This window comes from Penicillium verrucosum (genome assembly GCF_028828655.1).
Source record: "Penicillium verrucosum strain IBT 35672 chromosome Unknown utg000003l_segment0_segment0, whole genome shotgun sequence".
In the NCBI taxonomy this organism is placed as follows: Eukaryota; Fungi; Ascomycota; class Eurotiomycetes; order Eurotiales; family Aspergillaceae; genus Penicillium; species Penicillium verrucosum.
The window spans coordinates 27,651-48,952 of NW_026643212.1; the positions used below are offsets into that span (position 1 = coordinate 27,651).

The window sequence follows — 21,302 nt, forward strand, 5'->3', positions numbered from 1 at the left end:
TTATGGTATCGCCATGGTAAAAAAACACAGCCCCTGAATCACCCCAGCCACATAGTACTTCCATGATCTGCTCTATGATCTGGTCCTCTGCTTCTTTAATCTTATCCAAGACCCTTGGAAGCTTCCCCAATTCCCCACTATCGGACTGTCGTAATATCGATCCAGTTTGTTACATCGTCAACTTGTACAACCAGCCCCAACGTTATATCCACGTCATCATGGAGGGATCTCTGGGCAAATCATCGATGAGTACGACGAAGCAGTGATCGTTCAAAGAGGTCAACCCGAAGAAAATGAACAGCGCATACGTTTTCAACAAAAGATTCATGGTCTCACTCTACAAGTCAAATCTATTGAGGTGGACGAAACGATCAAAGCATTTATTACTAAATTTCATAATATCGACGTGCTGGTATATGCCTACATCCGGCTAATAGATTACGAACTAGCAAGATCGCTCAACTTGATTTGACACATAACCCCGTCACAATTTGACTATATCGTACTGGACCATAAACTTTCGCTCCAACCCGACAAAAGCTTTCTTCAACAGAGCAATGACACGGGTTCCTTGATTTTACCTATTTCGAAAGGCGATTTGATACACCCTTCAGGCACAATACTGCCCGGTGGGCTTTATCTATCTAGAGGTGGAAGAGCGCAAAAGCAGCACCTAGTAGAGTTATCGCTCCCTTGGGGGCACTGAACTGAGACGACGCAGCACCAGTCGACTGCAGAGCAGACGCGGACGTACTGGTGGATGAGGCGTCGGCAGAGGTGAAAGAAGTTGTCGTGGAAGAAGAGGTAGAAGAGGAAGAGGTGGTGGAGCCTGCGATGAAGAAAATCTGTATTAGTATCATCTCCTTATAATATTGTGCGGAGTTGCATCATGCCTGAGGAAGACAAAGCACTAGTCGAAGACGTGGGTGTTGAAGACGCCGATGACGTAAGAGTGGAGGTGACGGATGCAGAAGTGGTCGCATTAGATGTCACGGAAGAAGAAATGGAAGAGGAGGAAGAGGAAGAAGAGGAGGAGGAGGTGGTGGTGGAAGAAGACGAGGATGTGGTACCATCATCCGAAGCGCCCTTCTTGACAGTAAAAATGTCACTGACGGCGAGCTGTCCCGCGGAATCAATTATCTGGATCTCGTAGCTATCTCTAAGACATGACAAAATTGTATTAGTGTTGTTCCTTTCTATTCACACACTATGTATCTTACATACCCGTTGGAAATGCTCGGGTTAGGCTGGGTCTTGTATTCGCCGGCAGAAGTCTTGACGTTATCCGCCAATTTGGTCTGGAAGGAGCCATCCTGACTTCGAAGGAGGATACTGATTACTGAAGGATCACTGGACTCGCTAGTGAATTTGATAGTTTTGGCAGTGGAGAAATCCCACACCGTGTCTGATGACGGGGTGGTGACGGTGATGGCAAAAGCCGATGAGAGGAGGCTCAGGGCGGCGATGGTGAATGAGTAACGCATTTTGATTGAATAGAATTATTGAATTGCTGGAGTGGGAGCTGAGGGGGATGTCCTAATGTTTCCCAGGAATAGACTATATATTTTTGGTCGATAGACCGGGAACTAGATTGTTCTAAGATCTACATATGTATATACAGAAATCAGTAACTTTCAGCCCAAAGCGAGCGCATTGGGAATACGAGATAGTGTAATCCTTGCATAGAGAAGTAGAATATGATCTCCGGCATGAGCTGAACCTCTTGTACGGAGTAGTGAGACTGGAAAAAAAAGTCCAGTGGTCATTCTAGTGCCCACGTAGGGTAGCCACGAACAGGCACTACCCAGGTGTTCCAAGGCTACGATCAGCTTTGCATCAGTGATCCACTCTCTTGTGTTGGGTTCATCAATGTGAGCATTGCACCTTATCTTTCCAATCAAGTCTCCAAAACAGATTGTGTGCTGTAATCCTTGCTAATAAATGGTTTAAACCTCCAAGTAAGGGCTACTATCATGCCAACGCTAAGTACGCATTGTGACCTCTGGTGTTTGCCAATAATATATTAAACTTCGAACTAAGGCTTACTATCATGTTCCAAGGTTAGTGCTATAAGTGCAGGAAGTACGAGGTCGGCTCGGGAATCGAGCTTGTCATAATTGGAAATCTGTTTTCGTTGTATTGTATTCGTTATTTACAACTGGGAATGAATACCGGCCATGACTGGTAACATTCAACAGATAAGTTACATAACTAGTTAGTTAGTTATAGGTCTGCATGCTCACTAGTTAGTTATGCCAGCATTGTCTTACTGTGCTTGTGCCCAATAGGCAAAAGCGACTGCCGGAATTCTTGCCCAACTCTGTGCGGACTCTAAATTGTTACGTATCTCCTAATTTCCGTGGTAATTCTAATTCACTAGAGGTGATATGAGAGCAATATGATTAAATGTACGGAGTATCTGGTCTATAGTCAAACCACTGCAGAAACCATCGAAAAAGACGTCAATAACCAAAAACACAAACTGTTGCGGATTACATGAGACATGATAGAAACAGAAGGGATGGCGGCCTAGAGAATTAGATGAAAACGTAGGACGTGGTCAATGTAGCCGTGAGTATCAATGTGCTCATCTCCCACGACAAACCGAATAATGCAGTACTAGCGCCGGTGGAAGACTTTGGATTTGTAGAGGAGGCTGTCGATGTTTGGGTATCATTTGGACAAATGCTAGTGCTTCGGTTCAAGCTTTCAGTAGGATAGTACACCCGAGGCCCTCCATCCGAGCTGAGGTCGATACTGAGATTCCCGCTTGAATCAGTCACGAATGTTTTGCAGGACAAGATCTCGGTAACGTTTTGGCGAGAGGAAAACCCTGTGCCATCAGAGCCAAGCGTGATTTTGGTGGTGGCTTTAGTGGCTGGCTTAGCTCCCAGATTGGACACGACGCTCACAACCTGGTTGCCGGTAAATCCTTTACGCATAGCCAAAATATTTGTTGAGTTGTAGATTGGCAATGAGAGGTACGATAGATAGTCGCTACCTGACTTCGGGGCGAGTGTGGACTTTTCTCCGTCGCCGCTCGCATATGATCGAATGCGATTCAATGATTGGACAAGCAAAGGTAGGGACGTCGAGTTCATCGAGTATTTGGTAAGCCACAGGGCCTCCCGATTGACAGGGTTGAATGCACCTGACAGGTGTTGTTCTTCCCCGTAGTAGACTGTATTATCTTGATTAGTACGTATTTCTGGCTTCTGTTTCAATTTGTCGGAGTGCAACATACGGATGGGAATACCGTCAGCGAGCATGCTGATCGTGAGAATGTTGCGAGCCAGCTAATCAGGAGTGATAAAATCAACACGTGTCACAAAACCCTCGATGCACTCGACTTACCGATATGTCAGACGTATACGAGCCAAAGCGAGGAACGTCCTGATTCGATGTGAAAGTTCCCAGGGGGAGTACGTCCCCACAATGTGTCCTGACGTGGTCGATAGACTGTATGACCCTGTTCAAGTCTCCATCGGTAGTGTTAAAGCCCTCTGAGAGGATATAATACCTAAAATGTGTCAACAGGACCTTTGCTCATTTCGTTGAGCTACTCACAACGGATAATTCAAAAGTGCGCTTAGACTGGGCTGCAGAGAACAGTAACCGGATGCGTCTCTCGTGGCACCTTCGCCCATGGTGAAAACACCGGCTGACTTGCTGAAATCGGAGAAGAAGGCGGGGGCGATATTCAAAACACTGTCGATTCGCAAGCCATCAACTACGAGGGAATAATGTTAAAAATTCCGTTGGGCAGATAGGAATGTGTGCACATACTGGAGTAGTTCGAAACCAACTGCGAAACCCAGGTTCCCAGAATCTCCTGGACTTCCTGATCCTCGTTTCGCAGATCTGGAAGCGATATGGTGTTGTCTCCCATCCAGCACTGATAAATTATCAGCAATGCACTCATAACACGCGGCGGCAGACTTACATCCAGGACACAGGTTTCATTTGTGGGGTCCTCAGAAAGTAGCTTGTAGTCGTGGAAATACTTCTGATCATTGAATGGGTTGAACGTGCTGTAGTCGATAGTAGAGGCATTTCCAGCCCAGGCCATGTCACCGACGACAATGTCCAGCATCAAGTACTATTTTTCATGTCAGTTTCGTGAATAGACATAACAGCTGACGACCCACCATGTCACGGGCGTGCAACGCTGTGGATAATGCTTGGAGGTCATCGGAAGTGCCAAAATGGGAGTTGACGGAATACAGGTCGTTTGGCCAATACCCGTGGTATGCTATCATCCAGAAATCGTTAGTTCTCTATATCCGGTGACAATGTCGAGATGACTATACCTGCGAGATCCGCCGTGCGAGTTGACTCCTGGCTTTGCACTGGAGAGATCCAAACTGCATCGAACCCAAGTTCCTGAATATAATCCAGCTGATTGATGATGCCCTGGAAGCTCCCTCCACAATAATCTCCCAATCCTGCATCACAAGAAGCCGTGGTTGAGTTATCGGATCGCGCAAAGCGATCGGTGACCACTTGGTAGACCGACCGACCGAGCCATTGGTCTCGGGAAGCCGCCTGTACTGTCCCAATGGTAGTAACCACCAAAACATTCCACCACCACATTATGGGTGGCGTTTGCATGACAGGTGAAAGGAGAATCGAATAACAGATAGAATCAGAGACCAGAGACAATGAAAAGGTTACTTAAGTTAATATTCGAACATTGAATTGACAATATTTGAATGTTTGAATGTTTGAATGTTTGAATGTCATATAGATGAAAATGATGTACAGTACGTAACGGTATGTATGTATTGTATCGTATATGTATTGTCATGTAATCTACCGGCCCGATCGGCAGGTTTTTGTTGATTCTAACAATCCCGCCTTTGGACTAACTCATCCCAACCGACCGCACAGACCTCGGCATGGCTTCCGACACGGCAGACCGGCAGACCGGGGGGAGATGGGGGCTGATAGATTAACAATCATTGTCCATGTTTCTTTGATGTGGTAGCCACTGAGTAGAAGAGCCGCATTGTTGACTGCAATATAGCCCAATTCCACGCACAAGGGTTACGTGATATTATTGTAAGAAAAGTCCCTTGGGTATTTCCCATTCCCCTCTATACGAAGTACACTCTATGGTTTGCTTGTCGTTCCATGACAAGATTTATTGATCGGGTCCATATGGGGGATCTCAACCTGATAGCTGGGATTGCCAAGTCAAGTGCAGCCACAAAGTGCATAAATTGCCGACTATCAATTTCGCCATACCGAACAGCCCTAGCAACACCCTTATCATATCATATCATATCCATCTCTCACCTTTTCTCATAGGTCAGTCCTGTATCAGGTATGACGTGTTCTATCTTATATTAGGCGGTATACCGAATCTAGAATGATTTACACTTTATGATCAATGATTTACTTCGGGCAGCACTAGTCTTGAAAACTCGTACTCCGTATACGGAGTAGCTTTGCAGTAAGCACGTATGAATCGTTCTCCACCCTTTACAACTTAAGCTATCGAACGAAGACCCACTTCGTATATTCGGTAGTGTGTACGGAGTAGACCGCACCACTCCACTTCCAAGGTGCTATACCGATGCATGTCAGATCGTCTCCATTTCTATGAGACATGATGTGTCCGGCTTGGGCCTGGAACCGGATATATGCCAAGGCCTACCAAATATGGCATATGTCAGATTGAGATCCATCGTCCAGAATTTGGACCGCCCAACTAGGACCGCCCAACTAGGACCGCCCAACCGTTTTTGATATGCACATGCTTTGCTGTGGGTTGAGGCTGTACAGCAAAGCTGGCTCGGATCTCCATCCGTTCGCCTGGTTCATGCGTCTATGCAAGTTTACAAAACAGTCATTGGTACAATCAATTATTGCATTGGCCTGGCTAGCTCCGAAGCATTCAATATTATCTTTTACGTGATTATCTTCCGTATCTGCGCCCTATGAATTGTTCTATGTCTCTGCTTCGATGAGTTATACATTTCTTCCTGGTATGCACCCTGTGGTTGTTCTTTTGCAGTCGAGGCTCGAACAGCGTGTTCTGTGAATGTCACCATAGTGGCAATTCACTATTCGGAATGGAGTTGCTCACTTCTATCACTCTTTACCTTGTTACTGTTGTAACATTCATACGCACTGCACAATCCCTGCCATATCTCCCAGAGGAAGCGGACTGGAATCTCAATCAAAACCAGACAGCCACACATCCCCTCGACTACTCGGGTCGGTGGGATGCCCATACATATAACCCCTCGCCAGAGAACTGGCGATTCCCCTTTTACACAATATTCCTGGACAAGTTTGTAAATGGCGATCCCAGCAACGATAATGCAAATGGCACTCAGTGGGAACATATCTTGACCTCCAACGAGTTCCGCCATGGAGGTGACGTTCTTGGGTTGGTTGACACTTTTGATTATCTTCAGGGGATGGGAATCAAGGTGCGTTTGTTGCTTCGGGAAGACTGGATGAAAAGGATATATTGACCAAAGGCAGGGCGTCTATCTCGCTGGAACACCGTATATCAACTTCCCCTGGGCTGCGGATGGATACTCCCCGCTTGACCTGACTCTGCTAGACCATCACTTTGGTACGATCGAGGACTGGCGCACAATGATATCCGAGGCGCATCGACGGGGGATTTATGTTCTTTTCGACAATACCTTTGCAACGTATGTGAGGCCAATCTGCGCCACCTGTGATGTCGTCTGCTGATTGTAGATAGAATGGGCGATCTTATCGGTTTCCAGGGCTTCTTAAACAAGTCAGCGCCGATCAACCCCAACGAGTACGACCATGTATGGAAGTACGACCGTCGATACTGGGACTTTCAGCCTGGAAGTGAAGTTGAGAGTGAATGTCCCTGGGAGTATCCTCGGTTCTGGGATGATGACGGGACCGGCTTGAAAACTACAACCCTTGGTCCTTCATGTCGGAACAGTGAATTTGATCAGGTAACATTCACCTTCTTTCGATATAAAACACAACTGACCTCGACAGTATGGAGAGATTGCCGCCTTTGGAAACTACTCTGAATGGGAAGGGCAGATATCGAAATTCGCATTTGTGCAGGATCGTCTACGCGGGTGGCGGCCGGACGTGCTAGCCAAGATAAAGCACTTTTCGTGTTTAACGATCACCATGCTTGATATTGACGGATTCCGCGTTGACAAGGCACTGCAAGTTACCCTTGACTCTCTCGGAGAATGGTCCGAGTATATGCGGGATTGCGCCAAGGAGGTGGGAAAGGACAATTTCTACATCCCCGGAGAGATTGTGGCGGGAAACTCTTTTGGCTCGCTTTATCTCGGTCGCGGTCGCCAGACGAATCAAACCATCTCCAATGTGACGGAGGCGTTTATGATGACGAATAAGACAGACAAGTCAAATGAGGATCTCTTCTTGAGACCTCCGGAGAGGTCCGCGTTGGACGGGGCGGCGTTTCACTACACGTTGTATCGTGGTCTGAGCCGGTTTCTAGGGTTAGTTTATCCCCCTCGCCACTTTCAGTTTACTCGAGCTAACATCGTGTATGCCGTTTAGTCTAGACGGTATCTACACTGCCGAAGGCGACCCGCCAGTCAATTTTGTGGACACCTGGAATGGTCTTGTGGAGACCAACGATATGGTCAACACTAACACTGGTAAATTCGACCCTCGTCACCTGTTTGGTGTCACGAATCATGATGTCTTCAGGTGGCCGGGGATCAAAAACGGGACCCAAAAGCAGAATCTGGGTCTATACATCGCTTCGTTGCTCATGCCTGGAATTCCCATCCTCTCCTGGGGCGAGGAACAGGATTTCTACGTATTAGACAACCAGGCTGACAACTATGTCTTCGGTCGTGGACCCATGTCATCTGCTCAGGCATGGCAGCTTCACGGATGCTATAAGCTAGGGTCATCGAAATACGTTGATTTCCCTCTCGACCGCTCCTTGACCGGATGTCAAGATGATTCCGTCAGTCTCGATCACCGCGATCCTTCTCACCCAGTCCGAGGCCTCATCAAGATGATGTTTGAGATGCGTCAAAACTATCCTACTCTCAATGATGGCTGGTATCTGCAGCAATTATCCAACCAGACCTTCGACATCTATCTTCCAGGCAGTGATGGGACACCGACCGAGACTGGCATGTGGAGTGTCATGAGATCGCGCTTCGTGGATGCGCAGAATTTTGATGGCCAAGGCCAGGGCAATCAGAGCGTCTGGCTGGTGTATTCTAATAACAACAAAACAGTCGAACACCAATTCAACTGCAGCAGTAAGGAGACTTTGATCTCCCCATTTCCCACGGGGACAACAGTCAAAAACCTTTTTCCACCGTTCGAGGAATTCACGCTGGTTAACAGCTCGACTATGCTTGGGTATGATTTCTATTACTAAAGTTGATTCCTCTGACTGACACAGAGTAGATTTGACGGATCTGACGTTCCCAACGGGTGTTATCCCAACCTTACCATGCCGGCCTGGGGGTTCAAAGCCTTTGTTCCGAAGGATAAATTCGTGCAGCCTTCACCATATATAACACGCTTCTTTCCAGGGCATGACGCCCGACTTGTGCCCCAGGGAACAAGTGGGGAGACGGTGCGAATTGGTTTCGAATTCTCCCAGCAGATGGATTGCGGAGAGATCACCAATTCGCTGACGATCACGTCTAAAGCGCTAAACGATGAGCGCCCGCAGCTTGACACGACCTCGGTCTCTTGTAAATCTATTGAAGAAACTGATGTTGTGACATGGCCGGGGGCACTCACTAGCGTTTTCAGCTATGAGGTAGATTTGGCCAATGTCTTCCCAGGGATTCACAGAGTTACAATTAGCAATGTGACCACAGCAGATGGAAACCACTCCACCGGTGTGAGTAAATTCCTCGGTATACAGGTCGAGAAAGTCACGATACTAATTGAGTCGCGCAGTCGGTCGACCACTTTCTTTTCCGTATTGGACAGATAAACAACCCGATGGTCTGGCCACGGTTGGCCAACTACAGTAGAACACTACTGTTTGATAGCCCCTCGTCTGAGGCTGAGCCCTTATCAGTAATGCCACAGGCCCCTGGCGCAGACATGTGGCGATACTCGCTGGACTTTGGAGCTACATTCAGTGCCTGGATGACATACAATGGCTTCAACACGTCGATCCCGGGCAAGAGCTGGACCGGCACTGCAAAGCAGGCCTGGGACGGAGAACACATCCTTGCCCAATACTGGAGCAAGTTGACCGGAAGTAGTGCTCACTGGCAGCACGGAGACACGCAATGGGCATACAAGCCCCCACGTCGCTTCCCAAACCTCTTCATCGAAGGCGAGTTCAACCAGTTTGGATATGATGCTGGCTATTCCAATAAGATGGCTCTTAGCAACGCCACCGGCCTGTGGGAAATCCACTTCATGGGCGAATGGCCCGTGCAGGTTGCATTTAACGCCTGGGGATTAAACGAGGACGGCCTGCCCGATCAAACACAGGTATTTGGAGACATCGATGGAGACAACGTCCTGGATCAAGTCCCTCCAGTCACGCTGCTTACCAATGTATTCAACGTCACTATCTCACCCCCTTCGCCCTATCTTTCCTTCAAGTTGTCCGTGGGTGACGGTGATCTGAAGGTGTACGCTACACCCACAGGATCTAGGTGGGTTCAGCTGGCCATATTTATCGCTTTAGCAATTGTACCTGTCGTGACCGCTCTCGGTGCGGTTTATATTTACCTGAAGGCCTTTTACCAGGTCAAATTCAACCAAACTGGTGTCACCGAGAAAAGATCAAGCCTCGCTCCACTGGTGGGTGTTTTTCGAAGGGTGACTCATCGATCTAATGACAGGGAATCCAATCCCGGACTGGCTCTCGCCAATGTTGGCCCGTTCCCATCCGAAAGTGCAGGCCTCGTCCTTGCCACGGTAAACACCCCTCGACGAACTGTGCTCATTGCAACGATGGAATACGACATTCAGGATTGGGGTATTAAGATCAAGATCGGTGGACTTGGTGTGATGGCCCAGCTGATGGGGAAAAGCCTGACCCAGCAGGACCTCATATGGGTAGTCCCTTGTGTTGGAGGAGTTGACTACCCTAAGGACGATCCCGGCGAGCCGATGGTGATCACTGTTCTTGGGAATAACTACCAAGTGGATGTCCAGTATCATCGGCTGCAAAACATCACGTACGTCTTGTTAGACGCGCCTGTGTTCCGAGCTCAGTCTAGATCAGAGCCGTACCCTGCCCGCATGGATGACCTGGATTCAGCAATATTCTATTCTACTTGGAATCAATGTATTGCTGAAGCTATCAGGAGATTTCCGGCTATCGACATCTATCATATCAACGATTACCATGGTGCCGCTGCCCCTCTCTATCTTCTACCTCGCACGATTCCATGCTGCCTGTCTCTACACAATGCTGAATTCCAAGGACTCTGGCCAATGCAAACTCCACATCAAAGTCAAGAGGTTTGCAGTGTCTATAACCTTGACCATGCATTAGTGAAGAAGTATATACAATTCGGCGAGGTGTTTAACCTTCTTCATGGAGCTGCCAACTATCTGAAAATCTACCAAAACGGATTCGGCGCTGTCGGTGTCTCCAAGAAATATGGGAAGAGATCGTACGCGAGATATCCTATTTTCTGGGGTCTTAAGAACATTGGAGCGCTACCCAATCCTGATCCATCTGACATCGCCGAGTGGAATCACAAGGCAAACAACAATCTCCAAGAAGTCATCATTGATACAGAGTTTGAAGCCAGTCGTGCCACGCTTATGAGACAGGCGCAAGAATGGGCAGGACTCAAAGTTGACCCAGAGGCCCAACTGTTTGTTTTTGTCGGCCGGTGGTCCATGCAAAAAGGCGTTGATCTGATTGCAGACATATTCCCCTCCATTCTAGATGCTCACCCAAAGGTCCAGTTGATGTGCATTGGACCAGTCATTGATCTCTACGGAAGGTTTGCCGCGTTGAAACTGAATCGACTCGTAGAACTTTACCCTGGGCGGGTGTATTCTAAACCAGAGTTCACTTCACTACCGCCATTCATTTTCAGTGGCGCTGAATTCGCCTTAATCCCTTCGCGTGATGAACCGTTTGGTCTGGTGGCCGTGGAATTCGGACGGAAAGGAGCGTTGGGCGTGGGATCACGGTAAGTCTGACCTGGCTTAAATCTATCACCTGTACTAATCTATGTTTCTTTAGTGTCGGTGGCCTTGGTCAGATGCCAGGATGGTGGTACACAATGTGAGTTTCCTTCTCTCTCGATATGTTCACACTAACCCATTCTAGCGAGTCTATGACAACCAAACATCTTATGCAACAGTTCAAGGTGGCCGTCAACGACGCTCTGAAATCGTCCCAGGAGACACGAGCACTCATGCGTGCACGATCCGGCAAACAACGCTTCCCGGTAGCACAATGGGTTGAGGATCTGGAAATCCTACAAACTACCTCAGTCGAAAACCACGCCAAGTACTCCAAACGCCACGATCGCAGTTCATGGCGGATTTCCCGTGGCAGCACCCTGGTCCCAGAAAATATTCGCAATGTCTCGTCGAGCTCAAACAACAGCCGCGAACAAAGCCGGTCACGCAGCTCCACTGCATCTGTTCCCTCGAGCAGCCCTACTACGGCTGATGTGAGACCGTCTGGACCTCGATCAGGACATGACCACGTTTTCTCGCCGACAAATATGTCTTCCAGCCTCAACATATCCGACAACGAGCCCGATCCTGACACCGACCCAAGACACAGACCCTTGCCCTCCAACCCTCCCGCAGACTCGCGAATCGTTTACTCTACGGTGAGCGATGGAGAAGATCTGGAGCCTATTTCCGGGCCCGCACAAGAGGATGCATCTCTTCGTCTATCGCCATTTGGGACACCCAGTGCTTATTTTGCTCGATCCGGCGCCAGTACGCCAGTTCCCAGTGCGGGATCAGAAGACGGTGTGCTGGGCCGAAAAGATCATAGGGCGTCCATGATGAGTCTGGTCAGTGTCGATGATATAACAAAGGAGAAACAACACTACAACCTCCAGAAAGTCGATCCATTTTTCACGGATGCGAATAATGAGTATGCGAATAGGTTTGAGAAGAAGCTTGTGGACTTGAATGGCAAAAACTCCGAAGACCAGCTCTGCATCGAGGAGTTTCTCGAGAAGAGTGAAAAAGACTGGTTCAATCGATACCGCGACGTCAAACTGGGCAAGTCCCCCTTGCCGTCTCCTGCTTCATCTGTCTTTCGCTTCAAGGTTCATGACACTGGTCGATCAGAGACCCCGCCAATTACTGGTCCAGGTGCAGGTCCGAATACCGGGCAATTCCTTCTGCCGAATGACTATGTTCCCCCCACTGGTTTGAAGCGTTTCATGTTGATGAAGCTGGGTGATTGGCCTGTGTACTCAATCTTCCTCGCTATTGTGAGTTGGAACCCTACCAGAACTTTTCATTGCACCTGTTAACAGCATTCTGTTAGGGCCAAATCCTCGCCTTGAACTCGTACCAAATCACACTCCTTAACGGTGAAGTTGGACAGACGGCCGAAAAGCTATACATTCTGGCATCCATCTATCTTGCCTCTTCGATCATATGGTGGATGGTCTTCCGTCTAGCTCCATCAATCTACGTGTTAACGATTCCTTTCTTTGTACGTTCACATTCTTCTATCTAGCTTAAGAGGTTGCAAACTAACTACCCGCAGATATACGGGGTTGCCTTTCTGTTTGTCGGCCTTGCCGGTCCCATCCACAACAGCACAAGTCAAACATGGTTACAAAACGTGGGAACCGGCTTGTATTCGTTTGCATCTTCGAGCGGTTCGATTTTCTTCGCCCTCAACTTTGGAGATGAAGGTATGCAATAACCCTTTTAGGAAGTATGGAACTTGTCTGACTTTCCTTTCCAGGTGGAGCACCTCTGAGATCCTGGATTTATAGAGCCACAGTCATCCAGGGGACCCAGCAGTTGTTCATTAGTTTCCTTTGGTACTGGGGTAGCTGGATGGCAACGCTCAATCAAAAGGGTAGCACGCAATTCAGCCTTGCCATGACCGATCCAGGCGTTTTGCTCGGGATCGGACTCGGACTCGCCTGTCTTCTATGGGTGTTGGGAGCCCTGGTATTCTTTGGACTTCCTCCATATTATAGACAAGCGCCAGGTCAAGTGCCGACATTCTACCTATCGCTCTTCCGCCGTCGCATCATTCTTGTATGTCTCTTCCAATCCTCCCTCGAGCTGATCTTGATTCTGACACTGTATTTTGTAGTGGTTTTTCTACATGGTGTTCATATCGAACTACTGGCTATCGGCACCTTACGGACGAAACTGGCTCTATCTCTGGTCCAGTAAACACGCACAGGTGTGGCAAATCGTCCTCCTTGTCCTTTTCTTTTTCGTCGTTGTCTGGGCGGCAGCTCTTTGGGTCTTTCACGTCTTTTCCAAGAGACACGTCTGGTTCATCCCGATCTTCGCCGTTGGACTTGGTGCTCCTCGATGGGCCCAGATCCTGTGGGCAACCTCCAATATAGCCACGTACATCCCCTGGGCCGGTGGTCCCGTCGCTGGGGCTATCCTTGGTAGAGCACTATGGCTCTGGCTAGGAGTTTTGGATTCCCTTCAGGGTGTCGGTAAGTTTGCTCCTTCGGCGAATAAAAGGTGACCCAAGCTGATTCACCCCACTACAGGTTTTGGAATGATCCTCCTCCACACAATGACTCGATTCCATGTCACCTTCACACTTCTAGCCGCGCAGGTGGTCGGTTCCATCGGCACTATCCTCGCCCGCGCGACAGCACCGGATAAATTAGGCCCTGGTGATGTATTCCCCGATTTCTCCGCTGGCGTCACAGCCGGCTTGGGAAAGGCAGACTTCTGGGTCTGCCTGCTCTTCATGCTATCCATCAATGTGCTCTGCGTCTTCTTCTTTCGCAAGGAACAACTCGCGAAACCTTGAACTTTGCTCCAGCCTTGAATGGCGTTTTCTCTTTCTGTTTTGCATCCACTTTATATATTGTGCGGGGTAGGTATTATGACTAGAGCATTAATTATACTATAACTAGTGGGTTTCGTTTGCCGAGATGTGATAGACTTTGTAAAGGTCGCCCCCGGCCCCATGTTTTGTATATGTATATAGTGTATCAAAAGACTACATACTGGTTTACTGGTTCTACAGGTGTTGAAACTTAATGTTAATCTTCATGTGCCCCCATAAAACCCCATATAGGCACTGATAAAGGGGACTCTGGAATTGCTGTATTACAATCTTCTTCCGGTCGCATGAAGTTCAAATTTTATATTTAGAATAAAGGGAATACTATAAGTAACGCATATTAATTTCAAATGGAATCCGATCTACAAGGGTTGAGATATAACCGAAAAGGTGAATATTAATGTTTTTATGTTGGATATATATCTAGGTTTCTGTAGGAAGCATTACCACTTCCTAGTTAACTTCTATAATTTGAGGAATTTCCTAATTAACGCGTTTTCTCCTATCTTTTTACGTGATATTGAGAGAATACTAGTAACTGATTCTAAATCATCAAATTTAATAGAAGATTACCTTATAGATCAGGGTAAGAAACGGACGTAAAACAAAGGTAATTTAATTAATCCCAAAAGAGAGGTTCAACATGTCTTGGCACCCAAATTCTCGGCATGTTTGTATTGTTTGTATTGTTTGGGGCGGGCCCAAAATTTGCGGGGTTGGGTTGGCCTGGGCTCTGCGGAGGTCTCAGTCCACGCTTCTAGGAAATTGAACTAGCACAAGCGGTCAATACATAGTCTCTAATTAAAAAAAAAAAAAAAAAAAACTTATACTTGTTCTAGGAACCCGAAGGATCATTCATGGACATACCGGTTGGGTGGGATCGACCTGCGGTCCCCCTCCCCAATGAACGACCTATGTCTTCTACTGAAAATGCGTCGAAAGAATAACCAAACCAAACAAAGGAATCCCCATACTAAAGGGGTTTGCGTCTAGTGTAGAATATTGTAATGACAAAAGTGTAAACCAAATTATTTAAACACACGAATTGAGGTCTTTTCACAAAGTCCTACAGCAATCCAAGTCACAACGATTCAACACTATCGAGTCCAAGTACCCTCCTCCAATCCATGTATGTATACAAAATAGCAAAAGCGAGGACATACAAGGTAGCTTGAGGCACCCACCTCCAATTTGAGTGTTTGGTCCGATACCTCTCCCATCCGCCTCCACTGCGCATTGGGGGAGGTAGGAAATCACACAACACCCCATCGGCAATAGACTTAGATCCGATATACGCTGGCAAGTCACCTGCATATGGTATGTAGTATCGACCAAAGAGAGTCTTCAGTAGGCCATCTCGGGCGTGTAGGCGGACCAGAAAGCGGGAGCTTTTATAAACTGAGTTGACACGGCCATGGCGAATACTGCGATATTGATGCAGAAGAGTCTGCACCTGTCCATCTGTGGGAGGCCAGGTGCTCCGACCCTTCCTTAAGCTTTGAAGTAAATTTGCCAGAGCTGCGGCGTCCTCTATGGCCATGTTGGCGCCTTGTCCAATATTTGGGGTCATCTTATGAGCACTATCACCCAGAAGAACTAGCCGGTCATGGTACCAGGTCTCAAAGGTATTTTCCTCCAAGACCGTCATGGAGACTGTTTCCCGAGTCTCCCATAGATGCCCGAAATTAAGATCTTTGTAGAATACTATACTTCTCAGTTCCTCTGCCGCGATTTCAATGTCACTTGTCATGTAGCGTGGGCAGTCCGGATAAGTGTATTTCTTGTCCAACTTCTGTACGACGAACCAATACACACGACCATTTTTTCCGTGGATTGTAATGATGGTAAGGCCGTCAAATAGCGCGTTTACTTGCTCCCCTGGGACCAATTCATTGATGGGGGAGGAGATGCCGAAGATACAGCGAAACTCCGCCGTGAGACCTGTGTGGCGTTTAGTCCCATGAGAAGTAGAGAATGCTGCTTATGTCCACTTACTAGATCTCTCAGTTGCCACTCCGGAGCTGGTTCTCTCGAGGGTGTTCCAGATTTCCTGTCGAACTTTGCTGTGGACGCCATCTGCACCAACGATGAGATGGCCTCGGTAGGCAGATCCCTTGGACGTTCTCACTATAACTGCATTACCGCAACTTTCGATCTTGGTCACTCTTTCCCCCAGGCGAATGCTTCGACGATCTGGGTAGTTTTCATAGAGTATTTCAAGCATCTTCTGTCGGTCTAAGAAGGCGATCGGATACCCGAACCTGTGCAGTGCCATTAGAACTATTAAATACTATCGCCAGAAGAACTAAATGGAGTAGGACCAACCTTTCACTTATCACTTGAGGAAAAGACCCCTTGAAGCTGTAACCGTCGGGATAGCGGATGGTTGCGGTAGTCAAGGGCTCAATGTGTTCCTCAACCAGCTCGTACAGTTGGAGTTGATCAAGGACGCGAGCTCCGTTTGGGGAAATACCGATGGATGCCCCAATTTGGGGTGCTGGGTTGCTGGCTTTTTCGAGGACAACATGGTCAATTCCGGCGCGTTGTAGGCAATGCGCGAAGGTCAGGCCTCCTATTGATCCGCCGACGATGATGACTTTGAACTCGGATTTGCTCATCTTGGAGATTTAGATGGAGGGGTGGCCCGCTCAGACAAACTCCTGGTATGCTATTCACAATATATACTTCTAGTTCTGATATATGTAGAATATAAAGGCCCTTCCATGTGCAGTCTCCAGACCGATTAGTTTATATTTCCCTCATATCCCTGCCAACGTACATAGATAGGGGACTAGCACTATCCTATCCTCACTAGTTGGGATTTAGAAAGGGGCTACATATATTGATCAATTTATCAGTCTTACTGCAGGGTTATCTACAGGATAGTGCTGTGATATTTCGAGAAATTAAAATAAAAAGAAACCTACTCTTTTCGTAATCTCATTTTCTTCTCGTTTTTTTTTTTTTTCGATATGCTCGCCACCAATGCAGTCCTGTCCCCGTTATCTATACATCATTTGACCTTGTTTGTCCGTCCTGCACGAAGGCTCTCTTCGTACCGCTTAATATGCCAATAACATAGCCCATAAGAGCTATCAAGGATTAGGAAAGCAGCCACACTCCACAGCACGAGGGGACTATTGAGCCATGCAAATGATTCCGGCCAATACATCCAACGCAGAACTGCGAACCCAACCACGCAACACGAGCCCAAGAAGCGAGAAAGCCTAAAATATCTCAGCGTAAGCGTTTGATGCATTTGTCTATGGGAAGGTTCAGGGAATAATATTGCATGGGAAACGGGTCGAAAAGAGGGACCCCATACCATAGAGTGTAGGAAGCACCACGGCTACTTCCACGACAGAGAAGCTGACAGATACCACCAACACTCAGCAAAAGCTGGGCAAAAATTGCACTCCAGGAATACGCCAATGCAGGGCCAATTTCAGCTGCGAGGGCGAGGTGCCCAGTGAGGAAGCCGATGATTCCGATGCCAAAAATCCAATGGAGATTATGCTCGACCAGTGGCGCGTGGCTCCATTCTTGGGGCGAGAAGCTAATTGCAGCATATATAATGCCAAAATTGATGAATAACTCCAAAACGATCAATCCCCGCTCAAGTTGATTTTTGGAGGGATAAATCAGGCCATATACAATCTCCCATGCAAAGTTGCAACAAAGCGGCATGATAGACATTGCATAGGTGCCTTCCTTGAACGACGTGTAGACCATCAAGGCATAATTAGTCACCCAACCAATTGTAACCCCGAGGAGGAATAAATCGGCAAGAGGCATGACAGCCTGATACTCGGGAGGAGCTTGGTGTGCGTCGAATCCGTCCATTATGGTGAAGGTTGGAGAAAAGAAAAAAGAATGAATCAATCGATTTCTGAACAGGAGAGTTTGAAGTGCGGAAACAGGGCTTCTCAAATGCACACTTATTTATGGATTCAATGTTTAGCATAGGAAGAGATACCGCAAGTTACGTTACTTGATGAGCTCGCTCTCTATGCCCTGCAATGCACCAACTGGGTCATTATGCGTGAGTTCCAATTTAATTATACTAAGCTCGTGACCAGGCTGATGTTACCATAAGTAACATAGTAAATGTGAGTTCTCAAATTGCCATCTGCACTAAGCCAAAAAGTTGTCCATGATAGGATTCTTGGTATGCGGTATTCTTTTCATGATTGTTGTTATCTAGTTGAAATAAAGCTACCGCGCCCTCCAGGCATACTAGATTTGATTTTCTGTACTTCAGTAGGACACATTCAGGTACATACTTAAAGACTTGAAATAAAACTATAGTTATGCATCTTAAGGAAAGGGCAATTCCAATGCCGGCGATGCACTGTCATGTTTCATAGAACTTTCAATGCAGATATTAATATGGCCTTACAGAATATAATATTACAGCATATAATAAAAGTTCATTTCGGGCTGACGCGACTCCTGCATGCACACGATACAGGGGAAAGTTAGCCACAGGTACATATGCATCCTTTTCGGAGCCCCGGAAACAAAAGTTCGTAGGTTTCACCCGCTCCGTTTGAAGTCGAGCTGTAGAAATCCCGTAGACTTGTCGGTGACCAAAATATATTGCATGCATAAACGAGATAGTACTGGAGTAAGCGCAGAACACGCGAACTTGGTTGTGGGTCTAGAGGTTCCCTTGTTGCTTCTCTGCACATGAGGACTAGCATCTGATGATCTAGCAGCACAACAATATCACCAGAGGGAATGCTTTAAAAGTATTGATGTTTGAATGTTGATTGTACATTCGTACGCCCTGCTCTGCTCATTACGATTCATATCCCTCTTACATCATGAGCCTCTTCGAAAGTCTTTTCAGAATTTTTGTTCAGGGGGCCAGCCCCATGCTGGGTATGGTTGCTATTAGCGGCTTTCTTTATCTAATTATTGACCATATCCACATCCCTCGATGGTGGGATAAAAAGGCCCATCTGATCGGACGAAAGAATCCCGAGGGAATAACTACACTGGAATGCCCTTATGATTATCTTCGGGAAATATACGGCAAGTATCACTGGGCAGCGTTTGTCCACAAGTTATCCCCGACCCTTCAAAATGATGACCCTCCCAAACACCGGATGGTGTTGGAGATTATGGATGCTATCCACCTTTGCCTGATGTTAGTTGATGATGTGAGTTCCAGAACCCTCTTCTTCCTCTCAATATGAGTTCAGGACAGCGCGTCTGAATGATATGTTCCTAGATCTCCGATGGGAGTGATTACCGCAAAGGACGACCTGCTGCTCACAAAATATACGGCCCCTCAGAGACAGCAAACCGCGCCTACTACAGAGTCACCCAAATTCTGAACAAAACCACCAAAGACTTCCCAAACCTCGCGCCATGGCTCATGCAGGATCTCCAGGATATCCTTGAAGGTCAAGATATATCCCTCGTCTGGCGCAGGGATGGAATTAGTGGTTTCCCTATCGCCACCGCGGACAGAGTCGCAGCATATCGAAGAATGGCTTCTCTCAAAACCGGTTCCTTGTTCCGTTTACTAGGCCACATTGTCTTAGAGAATGATTCTATGGATGAAACTTTAACTAGGGTTGCGTAAGTTGGTCCCTTCCCCAGTTCCCCAGGAATTCATAACGATTCAGGTTTGACGTTTGTATAGCTGGCATTCCCAGCTCCAAAATGACTGCAAGAATGTTTATTCTTCGGAGTATGCAAAGCTGAAGGGCTCTGTGGCCGAAGACTTGCACAACCGTGAGATGACATACCCTATCGTGCTAGCATTAGATGCACCTGACGGTCGTTGGGTGACTGGGGCCTTGGAATCTCCGTCGCCCCGCAATATTCGCAATGCCATGAAGGTCATTCGATGTGACTATGTGCGGAACATATGCATGAATGAACTGGCTCAATCCGGTGCCTCGGTTAAAGAATGGCTGGAATTATGGGGTCGAAAGGAGAAACTGGATTTGAAGGCATGAGGTTACTCCATACGTGTATATTCATGGGCCACATGTATTGCGAGTCTTGTCACGGTATTTCAATTAGGATAATGTGGACGGGATCATCCACCACATGAATACAATACAGTTATTATACGACCTTTGAGTGAGGCGAGAGGAGATCCCTCCGGGTTTATCTGGCATATATCATTATTTGCTTCTGGCGTTTCGCCTTCACATATTTCAATCTTATATATAGACTTAGACAGTAGAAGAAGGTGAAAGAAAAGGCTTAATGTCTAAAATGGAAGTTTCATGTATAACATTCGATTCAAATATAGCGGAATATTAGTTTCTCCCCTCGACGGGCACGCCAACTATTTGTTGCATTCATCAATTCAGGACACCCTCGAACAACCCATTGCCATTTCTTCAGAAATGGCTCGGTCACCTCCCAGTTCCGCACGTCCCAAGGTTCTCCCCAAACTAGCAGTCCTGCATCCATCGTTGACTCACCCCAGAAACCCATGATATCGTGACAGAGTTGCTCGTCATCCCAATCATCCCCCGCTTCAATGAGATTATCGCGCATCTTGGGTAAAGGAAAGAAGTCCAGCCACGGGTGATGGTGTATCGATTTTTGAATTCGAGTAGGCTGCAGGTTGGTCGGAATGAGGCTGTTATTGCCCGGGACAGAGGGACTTTGTGGCAGAGCTGTATTGAACGGTGAAATGGCGTCATGGTCCATCCAGTACTCCGACCAGCCGATTAATCGCAAGTTCTGGGCGAATGCACGGAACACGTTCACTTTCGTTAGCGTCATAAGATGATCGGCGGTCGGGTCTCCTCGCGCGTAACTTTCGAACGCTGACTTGGCGAATCTCTCTAAGATATTTTGTAAATGTTCGGGACTCCGGCAGAAGGTGAGTTTCGGATCATCTTGGGAAGAACGATCTTGTGACTGCACGGTAAAGGTCGAACGAGCGGATGGTACTACATTTAGGCTCTTGGGGTGGATGTCTTTGGTTGATGACAGTCGCTTGCGCTTCCCTAATAAAGATTAGCTCTTACTCAAACAAATTGCAACGAAAGTGACATACGGTAAGCCCTCTGGTTTATGCGGTTTTGTCGCCGACGGCGTTCGGTCGGGTCACTCAATCCAGACCAGTTGTCTGTCACTTGCTCGGAGTCATCAGAGGTAACATCAGGGATGGAGATAAGATGGTCAATTTTGGAGGTTTCGGTCATTCTGACTATCAGCGCTAGAGTGTCGCGCCTTGCTTATATGGGGCAACAGTTTTCAAGGTGCGAGTCCCGCCACCCCCATGTTCAAGGAAGAATCCAATCGGATTGCTTGGCGATCGGAGTTACTGACGGAGTTAAGAGATGATGTT

General features: G+C 47.4%; 7 protein-coding genes across 7 annotated transcripts; 2 read left to right on the top strand and 5 right to left on the bottom strand.

Moving 5' to 3' along the window:
• Positions 1-644: 644 nt before the first annotated feature.
• N7516_007805 (GPI anchored serine-threonine rich family protein) lies at positions 645-1,484 on the bottom strand (the record flags this gene model as incomplete). The annotated part of the gene is made up of 3 exons (XM_057220525.1): positions 645-829; positions 1,071-1,159; positions 1,225-1,484. The coding sequence occupies 3 exons, from the start codon at positions 1,482-1,484 to the stop codon at positions 645-647; spliced, it is 534 nt and encodes a 177-aa protein (XP_057070797.1).
• A 1,053-nt stretch (positions 1,485-2,537) lies between these two features.
• On the bottom strand, positions 2,538-4,611 carry N7516_007806 (alpha-amylase; the record flags this gene model as incomplete). The annotated part of the gene is made up of 8 exons (XM_057220526.1): positions 2,538-3,181; positions 3,245-3,296; positions 3,355-3,520; positions 3,568-3,730; positions 3,787-3,895; positions 3,944-4,099; positions 4,149-4,252; positions 4,311-4,611. 8 exons carry the CDS (start codon positions 4,609-4,611, stop codon positions 2,538-2,540), a joined length of 1,695 nt encoding a protein of 564 aa, XP_057070798.1.
• Positions 4,612-6,077: 1,466 nt separating this feature from the next.
• N7516_007807 (uncharacterized protein) lies at positions 6,078-13,939 on the top strand (the record flags this gene model as incomplete). The annotated part of the gene is made up of 14 exons (XM_057220527.1): positions 6,078-6,440; positions 6,496-6,671; positions 6,725-6,953; positions 7,000-7,481; positions 7,543-8,367; positions 8,416-8,860; positions 8,920-11,135; positions 11,189-11,230; positions 11,276-12,407; positions 12,464-12,634; positions 12,689-12,839; positions 12,893-13,194; positions 13,253-13,613; positions 13,671-13,939. The coding sequence occupies 14 exons, from the start codon at positions 6,078-6,080 to the stop codon at positions 13,937-13,939; spliced, it is 7,164 nt and encodes a 2,387-aa protein (XP_057070799.1).
• A 1,117-nt stretch (positions 13,940-15,056) lies between these two features.
• On the bottom strand, positions 15,057-16,593 carry N7516_007808 (FAD-dependent oxidoreductase; the record flags this gene model as incomplete). The annotated part of the gene is made up of 3 exons (XM_057220528.1): positions 15,057-15,916; positions 15,971-16,236; positions 16,301-16,593. The coding sequence occupies 3 exons, from the start codon at positions 16,591-16,593 to the stop codon at positions 15,057-15,059; spliced, it is 1,419 nt and encodes a 472-aa protein (XP_057070800.1).
• A 395-nt stretch (positions 16,594-16,988) lies between these two features.
• Positions 16,989-17,818, bottom strand: N7516_007809 (uncharacterized protein; the record flags this gene model as incomplete). The annotated part of the gene is made up of 2 exons (XM_057220529.1): positions 16,989-17,202; positions 17,301-17,818. The coding sequence occupies 2 exons, from the start codon at positions 17,816-17,818 to the stop codon at positions 16,989-16,991; spliced, it is 732 nt and encodes a 243-aa protein (XP_057070801.1).
• Positions 17,819-18,801: 983 nt separating this feature from the next.
• N7516_007810 (uncharacterized protein) lies at positions 18,802-19,947 on the top strand (the record flags this gene model as incomplete). Its single annotated transcript, XM_057220530.1, has 3 exons — positions 18,802-19,140; positions 19,212-19,564; positions 19,629-19,947. 3 exons carry the CDS (start codon positions 18,802-18,804, stop codon positions 19,945-19,947), a joined length of 1,011 nt encoding a protein of 336 aa, XP_057070802.1.
• Positions 19,948-20,239: 292 nt separating this feature from the next.
• N7516_007811 (DUF3425 domain-containing protein) lies at positions 20,240-21,156 on the bottom strand (the record flags this gene model as incomplete). The annotated part of the gene is made up of 2 exons (XM_057220531.1): positions 20,240-20,958; positions 21,009-21,156. The coding sequence occupies 2 exons, from the start codon at positions 21,154-21,156 to the stop codon at positions 20,240-20,242; spliced, it is 867 nt and encodes a 288-aa protein (XP_057070803.1).
• Between the last annotated feature and the right edge of the window lie 146 nt (positions 21,157-21,302).